General features: G+C 41.6%; 1 protein-coding gene across 5 annotated transcripts in view; it reads left to right on the top strand.

Moving 5' to 3' along the window:
- WDR70 (WD repeat domain 70) overlaps positions 1–12152 on the top strand; it is a 305235-nt gene that overhangs the window by 201307 nt on the left and 91776 nt on the right. For all 5 annotated transcript variants that reach the window (XM_033932685.1, XM_033932678.1, XM_033932670.1 and 2 more), the window contains exon 13: positions 9744–9882. In XM_033932685.1, the coding sequence (XP_033788576.1) occupies positions 9744–9882 (139 nt within the window). The remainder of the gene's footprint in view (positions 1–9743; positions 9883–12152) is intronic.

Raw genomic sequence — 12152 nt, 5'->3', positions numbered from 1 at the left:
TCCGCGATCATAGTGATCTTATTAATTGTGGGTCCCACCCATATGCCAGATATATCTGGAGATGCTCTAATCTTTATGGCCAGAGGTTCTAGGGACAAAATAAACAAAAGGGGACAGTGCCATACAATAGTGCTGGAGTTAAGCAAAAAACGGCATCTGGGGTAAGGCTCCCCTGGCACATTCCCCGTTGAAGCAGAAAAGAGTCCGCCTTTTATTGATAAGCAGTTGAGCCGTTGGGGCAGTATAAAGATGAACTATCCACTGATGGAAAGGACCAACAATACCAAACTTTTACACAATCCAAAACAGATAGTCCCAGGTCACTTTGTCGAAAGCTTTCTCAGTGTCCAGGCTGGCCAGGATATTATCCCCACCCCTACTCCTGCCCTCTCGAAGTGCCACCAGGGCTTTTAAAATGTTAGAAGAGGCAAAGCGCCCTGGTACATGGGAGGGGCCTTAAACAATCTGAGCCAATCAGAGCCTCAGGTCCCTCCCCAGTGCATCCTAAGATGCACCGGGGAGGGGAATTCCCACTTTAGATGATGCAGCAGCAGCTGGGAGGAGGATGTCCACATCCCTCCGGCTCATCTGTTGAGGTAAGGGGGAGGGGGTGGTGGAGATGGGGGATGGGTTCACTACTAAGTGGGGGAGCGGTTTGGCTGGGTCACAGCAGGTAGTTTAGTGCAGCAAGAGAGAGTGGGCATCCCTCCTGCTGTGGAGGGCGGGGGGGGGGGTCAGGTCGTGTCACGGCAGGGTTTAGTGCAGTAGGAGAGAGTGGGCATCACTCCTGCTGCAGGGAGGTTCACAGCCAGGTCGTGGCAGTCGCATCAGGGATTTTAGTATATCAGGAGAGAGAGGGCATCTGTCCTGCTGCAGGGCGGGTCGCGGCAGGGATTTTAGGGCAACGGGAGAGTATGGGTATCTCTCCCGCTGTTGTGTTTTTGTTTTCTTGACGGCGTTGACGGCGTTTTTTTCTGCGCATGTGGCCATTGCTATCACCAGTGATGGGCACATGCAAATTTAGCAAATCTTCATTGCTGGCCGCCGACCTTATTTGTATGCAAAATTTTTTAAGAATGGCTCAGGTTTTTAGATTCGGTATCAAAACGGCTGCATTAGCAGACCGTCACTTTTTAACGCGAATTTTTGAGAATCCTGGCCTTAGTGCTCTAGAAGGGAATAAGAGGGGGCTGAAGAGGGCTCATGTAGGGAATTAGAGGGAGGGCTGATGAGATGGAATCACATAGGGAGTCTGAACTAAGTGCTGAAGAAGGGAATAGGAGGGGGTTGAAGAGGTGGTAGGGTACCATTGAGGGGATGACAGACAGATATGTTGGTGGGATTAAGATTTAAACACAGCTTCATATAAGTGTGCTTTCAGTCTGGATTTGAATACCGCCAGAGACGGAGTCTGATGTAACGAGCCTGGTAGGTTGTTCCAGGCATGCGGTGCAGCAAGATAGAAGGGATGGAGATAGGAGATGGCAGTAGAGGAGAAGGGTACCAACCGGAAGGACTTGTCTGCTGAACGGAGCACCCAGGGAGAGTATAGGGAGTAATAAAAGTGAGAGATACTGAGGAGCTGCAGAGAAGTACACTTGAACATTAGTTAGAGGAGTTTGAATCATATGCAGATATAGACGGAGCCAGTGAAGCGTCCTTAGGAGAGGAGTAATGTGCATATAACGACCCTGGTGGAAAATGAGGCGCACAGCAGTGTTTTGAACAGATTGAAGGGAAGCAATATGGCTTAGTTCACATTGCAGTAATCCACGCAAGAGGTGACAAGAGCATGGATGAGGGTCTTGGCAGCGTGTTCAGAAAGGAACGGCTGGATTTTAGCAGTATTATAGAGAAAGAAACAACAAATTTTGGCATTCTGTTGGATATGTGAGGAGAAGGAGAGCGATGAATCAAAGATGACCTTGAGATTGCAAGCCAACGAGACAGGGAGGATGAGAGTGCTATCCACAGCTATGGAGAACAGGGGAAAGGGAGAGGCAGGTTTAGGAGGAAAGATAAAAAGAGTTCAGTCTTGGCCATGTTTAATTTTAGAAGGTGGCACAACATCCAGGTAGGCAATGTCAGAGAGGCAGGCCCAGACTCGGGCCTGGATTCCCATAGAAATTTCAGAGGTGTAGAGGTAGATTTGCGAGTCATTGGCATAGAGGTAGTACTGGAACTCATGGTCTAAAATTAGAGCACTGAGACTAGAAGTGTAGATGGAGAAAAGAAGAGGTCCCAGGACAGATCCCTGAAGTACGCCGACCTAAAGCAGAACAGCAGCAGAGGAGGATCCTCCAGAGCTTACGCTAAAGATGTGACAGGAAAGATAGGAAGAAAACCATGAAATAACATAACCCTGAAACCCAAGCGAAGACAACATATCAATGAGTAGGTGGTAATATGTGGTGTCAAATGCCGCAGATAAATCAAGGAAGTTGAGGATGGAGTAGAATCCTTTGAATTTGATCAGGAGCAGGTTCTCCGTATGATTCCTTTCTTTCTACCAAGTGTGTTCAGATTTCCATGTCACCCAGAAGGTTTTTATGCCTGCATTTCTCTCCGTGGGTGCGAAGAAAAAAGATCAGATCTTACACACATTGGACATCAGGTGAGTCTGGCTCTACTTTTAGAGCAGACTAATGTTTTTCAGCTCTCTGGTCATCTTTGTCCTGACTGTCCTGTCTCGGTATGATAAGCCAGCTTCTATGGCCTCAGTTGCCCATTGACTTCGTATAACCATTTCCATGATTTACATCTCCTGCAGCAAGCAGCTGCTGGTTTCTCTTAAGGCCCACTCAACTAGAAGTGTTCTAGTTGCTACATTTGTGGGCGGAGGCTCAAATGATTCATCCAGATGAAATTGACAGGGTGGCTACTTGGTCCTCTCTTCTTGCCTTTACCCAGTTTTACTGGGTGGATGTGGCGGGTTGCTCTGCTGCCACTTTTGGGACCCCAGTTTTGAGGGCAGCATTCACTACAGTACTTCTTAGAAGTGCTCTTCTACTGTGCTCAGCTGTCTGAACAGTTTGCTAAGAATGTAGGCTGCTGGATGTCAGGAAAGCTTGTCTTTCTGTGTTTTTCTTATGAACATCTTTATATTTGGGAATAGCCCCAAAAGATAGACATACTAAGGGCCAAAATATCTAAATAAGTTATTTTAAAAAAACAAAAAAAAGATAGACATCTTGCAGTTTTGAAAATGAACATTTTCTCTTCTGGATTTTTGGACGTCTTTCCCAAAATGTCCAAACACAGATTTAGATGCCCTCTATAAATGTCCCTCCATATTACTATGTTCACATAGTCAAAGTGCCAGTAATGTATACTGAGTAGAATGTAGGGGAATTAAACCAAAGTTTCAGTTTTATGTTGTAGCTACCACGTTAAACTTCTGCTTCTCTTTTTCCTGGCTTCTACCCCCACTCATTCTGATTGATTCTCATCTTCCAAATTAGAAGGCAAAAATGGATCATGAAGATTTTGCAAAAGGGTTGCAAAATAATGCAATAGTGGGAAAAGAGAGCCATTGGCATATAGGGCTAATTTAATTTTGAAATAGTGTTAGCAGATATTTGTGAGATAAGGCAACTACAAATGTAAATTTGGAAGGGAGTAGTTCTTGGACATAAAGACCCATGATTTTATCAGACCTTTCCAGAGTTGCACAGATGGAAGAAAAGATTTAATCACTGTTCTTAGCACTAGGTTGTTGAGCTCTTTCCTCTTATTTTCTTAAACATTTTAAATGTAATGCAGCCTGCCTGCTTTCATTGGATACCATTTATAGTAGGCTATAGATAACTTTATTATAGTTTATTTCTGTTGACAGGAGCTGTTGAATCTATAGTAAGGATTCCAACAGTTCAACTCACACTTCATTTTATAGTAGTTGGCAAAGTTCATTTCAAGCCTGGAAACTTTTTTTTCTATATATTTTTTTTTTACTCTTATGTTACATTAATAGAATCACAACAGAATGGAAGATAAAACTATAAAAACTATTTATTCTCATCTGGTTGTTGTCTAGTCTAGGGTTTATATTAAAAGTTAATATAATATAATACCTTTTTTATTGGACTAATTTAATGTAGTTTATGATTAGCTTTCGAAGGTAACCCCTTCTACCTCAGATCAGAAAAAGTTAATACTCTAGAACAGTAGTCTTTGCTAATTTTAAGTGAAAGCCATTTTGAGTCCAAATGGGTTGAAGGAAAGCCAACAAATATCTTCCTACTTGGGGCCATGATGCCGATAGTGCTTTTCAACATTCATTCCTACCAGAACACCTGGCTTTGGTCACACAATGAACCCTATGTAAATACAGGACCACAAACTAAAAGTCCTAATATACATAGCTGAAACCCATGATGCCAGACTCTGAATGCAGTACACCACCAGAGAAATAGAGAGAAATGCATTTATTCCTGAACAGTACAAAATAGAGACAGCAGATGTAAATTCTCAAAACTGACATATTTTAATCACTGAATTGAAAATAAAATCATAGTAACATAGTAACATAGTAGATGACGGCAGATAAAGACCCGAATGGTCCATCCAGTCTGCCCAACCTGATTCAATTTAAAAATTTTTATTTATTTTTTTTTTCTTCTCAGCTATTTCTGGGCAAGAATCCAAAGCTTTACCCGGTACTATGCTTGGGTTCCAACTGCCGAAATCTCTGTTAAGACTTACTCCAGCCCATCTACACCCTCCAAGCCATTGAAGCCCTCCCCTGCCCATCCTCCACCAAACGGCCATACACAGACACAGACCGTGCAAGTCTGCCCAGTAACTGGCCTAGTTCAATATTTAATATTATTTTCTGATTCTAAATCTTCTGTGTTCATCCCACGCTACTTTGAACTCAGTCACAGTTTTACTCTCCACCACCTCTCTCAGGAGCGCATTCCAGGCATCCACCACCCTCTCCGTAAAGTAGAATTTCCTAACATTGCCCCTGAATCTACCACCCCTCAACCTCAAATTATGTCCTCTGGTTTTACCATTTTCCTTTCTCTGGAAAAGATTTTGTTCTACGTTGATACCCTTTAAGTATTTGAACGTTTGAATCATATCTCCCCTGTCTCTCCTTTCCTCTAGGGTATACATATTCAGGGCTTCCAGTCTCTCCTCATACGTCTTCTGGTGCAAGCCTCCTATCATTTTCGTCGCCCTCCTCTGACCTCCTCTGGACCTCCTCAAGTCTTCTTACGTCTTTCGTCAGATACGGTCTCCAAAACTGAACACAATACTCCAAGTGGGGGCCTCACCAATGACCTGTACAGGGGCATCAACACCTTCTTCCTTCTACTGACTACGCCTCTCTTTATACAGCCCAGAATCCTTCTGGCAGCAGCCACTGCCTTGTCACACTGTTTTTTCGCCTTTAGATCTTCGGACACTATCACCCCAAGGTCCCTCTCCCCATCCGTGCATATCAGCTTCTCTCCTCCCAGCATATACGGTTCCTTCCTATTATTAATCCCCAAATGCATTACTCTGCATTTCTTTGCATTGAATTTTAGTTGCCAGGCATTAGACCATTCCTCTAATTTTTGCAGATCCTTTTTCATATTCTCCACTCCCTCTTCGGTGTCTACTCTGTTACAAATCTTGGTATCATCTGCAAAAAGGCACACTTTTCCTTCTAACCCTTCAGCAATGTCACTTACATACATATTGAACAGGATTGGCCCCAGCACCGAACCCTGAGGGACTCCACTAGTCACCTTTCCTTCCTTCGAGCGACTTCCATTAACCACCATCCTCTGGCGTCTGTCCGACAGCCAGTTTCTGACCCAGTTCACCACTTTGGGTCCTAACAGATATAATGCTGAAAACCAGTCAAAAGAGCAGAATATGAAATGCTGAGTAACTTAGCTTTTAGAAGTTCACAGGGCAGCCTTGCACAGCAATGTCCTTTAGAAGTTCACAGGGCAGCCTTTGTTGGCTGGTCATTATATTTTTCTAATCATTTGTTTGTGCTCTTAACTGTTTCTAGGACCACCTTATCCATTTGCTGTTTTTCTCTCTTTCACCTTATGCCCTACATCCATCTTTGGCATTAACTTTTAACATTCAACTTTCTTCCATTTTTCTGCTTCCTTCTCAATCTGTCCACGTTTCGATGTGTTTCCCTCCTCTCGATTCATGTGCCACAATATCTTCCCTTTCCCTCCTCTCCATCCATGTGCACCATCTTCTCCCTCTCTATGTCCTTCCCCACCTCTTCATCCATGTGCACCGCTTCCGGTGCTTCAGCCATGAACACAGAACAGAAATATTTGTTAAGCAAATCAGCCTTTGCTTTATCAGCTTCTACATATTCCTCCCCTTCACTTTTGAGTCTCACAATGCCACTTTTGCTCTTCTTCCTATCACTGATATATCTAAAAATGTCTTCTCACCCTTACAATAACTCCTTTCAGTTTTACCCACTGCATTTCTACTCCTTCCAGACAACAATTCCTTGATGTAATCTCCCATCCGAACAAAGTTAGTTTTTAAAAAAGTCTAGAACCTTTACTTTTGAATGAGTCCTCTCTATACCTGTCTTAATATTAAACCATACCATGCAGTGATCACTGGATGCCAGATGATCATCCACTGTAACATCAGAAACACTTTCCCTGTTTGTAAGCACTAAGTCCAGTATGACTCCCATCCTGCATGTTTTCCATTACCAACTGCTGGAACAGTTCTTGTAGAGAATCCAGGATTTCTTCTAGAAGACCTACTTCGAGAAGACCCCGCGATAAGGACGCACCAGTCAACATCCAGCATGCTTAAATCACTTATTAGTAAAATGTCCCCTTCTTTAGATATATTCTGAAGTCTTCTATTAAATCTGGATATCACACCAATATAAATATATTTACCATTCCCTCTTTCCCATCACTTCTAGTTTAAAGCCCTCTTAAGTAGATTAGCCAGCCTGCCGCTGAAGACACTGCTTCCCTTCTTTGATAGATGTATACCATCCCTGCTCAGCAGTCCTTGGAAAATCATCCCATGGTCCAGGAAGCCAAAACGCTCTTGACGACACCAAGCACGTAGCCACGCATTCATCTCCAGGATGCGGGCTTCTCTGACCTAGCCCTTACCCTCAACAGTGAGGATGGACAAAAATAACATCTGCGTACCTCACTGCTTCACTTTCTTTCCCAGATCCACAAAGTCACTTTTGATATGTTTGCAGGGATATCTGGCAGTATCATTAGTGCCAATGTGGATGAGCAGCATGAGATAATAGTCATCAGGCTTGATGAGTCTTGGCAATCTCTCTGTAACATCTTGGATTTTGGCACCAGCCAGACAGCATGCCTCCCGGGACATTATGTCTGGTCTGCAGATGGACACCTGTAAACCCTCGGAAGGGAATTGCCAACCACCACTATCTTACGCCTCCTAGTGATAATGGATCCAGCAATTTTGGGGATTTCAAGCCTTGGTCTTCCCTGGGATGCTCTCAGCTCCTCCAATTCCAGAGTAGCATACCAGTTCTTCAGTTCAAGGGCTGGTAGAGTCTCTTATGTGTTTAATATACAGTGCTGTGTACATCTAGCAGCACTATAGAAAAGATAAGAATTAGTAGGTAGTAGTCCAGGAGGAATATTATGTGAGAGAAAGAATTTTTCCAAAGCCCTGAATGCGAGTCTGTAAATACCTTGCATACTTCTATATTGTGTGTCCAGGCTGAAGGCAAACCTGAGTGGAACTGTATTTGGACCAAAACAGAAGATATCCAATGCAATAATAACCCACGAAAAAGCACTGAACTGAAAAAAGTGGGAGTGGACAATGGACCTCCAATGAAAAGTCAGGAGAATAAATAAAATCAGTTTATTATGTGAAGTCCACAAAGGTTTAGACCTGACACAGCACCGTGTTTCGGCATACAACACGCTTGCCTCAGGAGCCACATATGCTCGTACACTCTGCATAAGAGTTCATTCATTAAAAAACCAATACAAGTAGCGAATTGATCAAACTTGTGGATCTTTTGAAGAAATAGCTGTCTTGTCACAGTGTATTGTGAATGGGAAGCCATTGCATGGAATGCTGGGACTTTTCCCATGTTTGAATGCCAGCAGCTTAAGATATTCCAATGGAGTTTTACTTTCCCTTAGCAGATCCTCACTCAATACCTCTTCAGGACTGTATTTGGACTCATTTGTGATTCACAGGGGAGAGTCTCAAGGAGGTCCAGGGAGTTTTCCATTGAGACTTATGCCTGGTGGAGGAGGGGAATGTTGTTTTCTTGGAAGCAAACCAACTCTTAAGTTGAGACCCAAGACCCCCACCACCACTGCTGCATGCAGCAAGCTCCCTGGATCCAGCAAGACAGAGTTCAGTGCTGGAACAAGGTGGTACCTGAGTAGTTGATTGGAAACAGTATCCCTCAGCAAAATATTTGCTTGCCAGAAGATTCTGTGGAACAACTTGGTGCTGCCGGGGAAGATTTGCAATTGGTTAGTGAGACTAAAACTATTTATTTATTTTATTTGTAGTATTTATATACCACTTATAGTCTAAGTGCTTTACATTCAGGTACTCAAGCATTTTCCCTCTCTGTCCTAGCAGGCTCACAATCTATCTAATGTATCTGGGGCAATGGGGGATTAGGTGATTTGCCCAGGGTCACAAGGAGCAGCATGGTATTTGAACCCAGAACCTCAGGGTGCTGAGGCTGTAGCTCTAACCACTATGCCACACACTCCCCTATTTTTTCAATTCTCCCAGCAGTTCAGTAATTTGGTAATACAAATGAAAGGGCTTGAGAAGAAGGGGTAATACATAATGAAAATGATTTGAAGAATGTTAATTCTGTCTCTGAGAAACTTATGGGAGGTTGAACAAATTGTGTCCCAAGTACAGACATTAAAGATATTATTGAGATAGGAGCTAAGTTGGAAATTCTAAAGATTCTTCATAGAGTGTAAACTTACGTTTGTTGAACTTTCCCAGGGATGCAAATTTTTATTCTAGAAAAATGGCTCAACATCAACAACAGGGCGGCTCTAAAATTCTGAAGATCAAATGCCTAAAGTTTTGAAAGTGTACTATTTACCATCTGAACAGTGGGGAACCTGAGTTTCAATTAGTAAATTAACCACTGATTCCTTGGAAAATTTTCAAAATGCAATGTATTCAAAAGTCTCTTATGTAACATTATTTTTTATCCTGGTTAGTATTACTGATAGGGATTGGTTTCTTCATAGATGTTTTAAGAAAAGATCAGTGTTGTTTAAAGTACTCATTATTCTAGATTTCTCATGAGATACTCAGAAGCAGTTCTTTCCGTTATGACTAGCAGTCCAATAGATAGGTGCTATATTAATTTTAAATATTTTTGCAAATTTATTATTGTACATTAGTCCTCTAAATTTATATTTTGAGATCCTACACAGTTGACTGATTTTTTGTTTTGGCAGCTAAGACTGATGGTGGGTCTCTCATTCAGGAAACACAGAATTTGAGGGTTAAATTGTTTGGATATTTTCTTCTTGTTTAACATGTAGCTAGTCTTATTTTCCTTGTATTTTTATTTTTTCTTTCTATTCTCTATTGAAATTGGATTCTTACTTTTTTGTTGACTTGAATTGTGTATGATAGTTATATTTTTTCTTTGTTTTTCTATATTACCTTATTGTATTTCAATTTTACTGTACAAAGCAAGTTGCTTGCAATTTGAGTTTGATCATTTAACTTTATTTCAACTTGTGTTTTTGTAGGACAGACTGTTGTTTTAGCCCAGATGACAAGCTTCTCATTACTGGAACCTCTGTTAAAAAAGGAGATGGCAGTGGGAAACTTCTTTTCTTTGAACGAGAAACATTCCAGAAGATATATGAAATAGAAGTTACGGATTCTGTGAGTATTTTGCTCCTCATAAAGTTGATCTAAAATATGAAACATAATCAGTTACCTGCTATATAATTCAGTATTAAAAACAAAGCTTGCATTACTAGAGAATAAGTTTGAAAAACGTGATGGAGAAGTTGAGATTCTCATTGAGTCACTGTTTTGAATGCTAAAGATCAGTGCATGCTGTCTTCCACAAGACTCATTCCTATGGGCCCTGCTGCAGATAATATGTGCTAACTTTTAGTAAAAGCCTTCCAATGGGATATATGTATGTTCTTAAGATTTTGTTTGCTTTTTTTGTATGACTTTGCTTTCTACAGTTTATTACAGTAGATAACATATTTTTGAAATGAGTATTAATTTACTTCTAACATTAACATTTCAATATTGTGGAGACATAGTAGTCTCCATGTAATGATGATTAAATGGATTTATGTACATTTTACTGATTTTGCATATAAAAAGTAATCATAAACTAAGATTTTACTTGTTTAAATTTAGTTGAACGAAAACACCATTTTCCTTCAAAAAGCAGTGTCTAATTATCACACTGCTGTGCACTATGAGAGGGTCCACATATTTGCTTAAGATTACAGCAAAAAGTAAATATATCTAAAATAATGGAATGAACATTCTAACTTGATAAAAGTTCAACTCATTATATATGGAGAAACGCCATTTTTAAAATTACAATGAGGGCAGCTCTACTACCACCAGGAGCTGCCCCGACTCACTATACAGACGCTGGCAAGATCAGTGAGTTGGGCTGGCCTAGGAGATTTGCTCTGCCCTTGATGTCCCTTCTGCCAGAGGGGATGGAATTCTGTCACCATTCTTCCATTCACAAGGCCGTATATTTCACCAGGCATCAGTACCATAACTAAGAACTGCTTGCAACAACACAAAGGAACTTCAACCTTACCTCTTCCTCTACACACCAAAAACCCCACACAATCCATACCGTGGATCTCCTTGACTCCTAATCAAAAGTAATCACTGGCAGGAACCAACCATCCAGCATTTGGTGGTTGACCTTTCTCCTGTTCTGTCTTACATGGGGAGTTTGCATGGGATACCTGCCGCTCTGACTCAGGCCTGATCTCCTGCCCTTCCCCGCACTGAGAGTCCGTGGTTTTAACCTGCGGGTTTAAAGCGGGTTAAAACCACAGGCTCGCTGGGCTGCTTAAAAAAGTAAAAAGAAAAAAAAGTTACTGCTCTTAAACGCATGCACATACTGTCTACAGATGGTCTGCGCATGCATCGGGATTGCTCTCTAGCGATCTGTGGGGGGAGGGGCATTTCAACAATCATCCTCATTTGCATGCAGGCCTTTTGTGAATTCATCGGCCTGCATGCAATCGAGTATAGATCGGACACGGAATTGAGTGTTAGTAAATCTAACCCTATGTCTTATTAGCTTAAGGTTAAGAACATTCCAGCACATACATTACAGATTGCACAATTTTGTTAAAATTTGACATGAATGAGCGTGTTCTTAAAGGAATGGGTTTGAATATTTTCAATGACTGAATACTGTATGTGTTTCAAATTCTATAAATTTTGCTTGAGAGACAAACTATCTTGTGTGTCAAACTATATAAGAGAGTGCAGCAGAAACTGTAGCTAGACACCGATTTCCTACTTGACTACAAATGCTGTGTTTACTTGCACAAATTGGCTACTCTGCTTTTTGCCTGAGTAGTCATGATGGTATGCAGTGGTCTACTTGAATAGCAGCATCATTCCAATTTGCTGCACTTGGCTGCCCATGCAGTGAGATAAGCAGCCTGTCAGCTGAAGAGATACTGAATGCGCAAAGGACATTTTGACAGCAATGGTCGGGTTCAGTAATTACAGGCCAGTACTAGAACAGCACAAGTGGTGCTCTGACAAAATGATTACTAGTTAGGTATTTTTCTAAATTGTAATTTTTATAGATGTCACCACTCTTAAGGAAGTGCACGTGCAGCAAATTCACTTCACAAGTACTGATATGTACCATTAATATACAATGAAAAAAAAAATTGATGTAATGCAATTAACAAGTTGTGGCTTAGAGAGACTATTCTACAACTTTCCTAAGATCTTTCAAGTAAGAACTAGATTCACAAAGATTTTTGCCCTATTTGGGGGGGGGATAATTTTATAATTGGATACCTAAAAGTGAGAACATAAGAATTGCCGCTGCTGGGTCAGACTAGTGGTCCATCGTGCCCAGCAGTCCGCTCACGCGGCGGCCCTCTGGTCAAAGACCAGCGCCCTAACTGAGACTAGCC

Source organism: Geotrypetes seraphini, chromosome 1, assembly GCF_902459505.1.
Source record: "Geotrypetes seraphini chromosome 1, aGeoSer1.1, whole genome shotgun sequence".
Classification (NCBI taxonomy): domain Eukaryota; kingdom Metazoa; phylum Chordata; class Amphibia; order Gymnophiona; family Dermophiidae; genus Geotrypetes; species Geotrypetes seraphini.
Note: the sequence above shows the minus strand (reverse complement) of the source record. Positions and strands in the feature narration are given on the sequence as shown.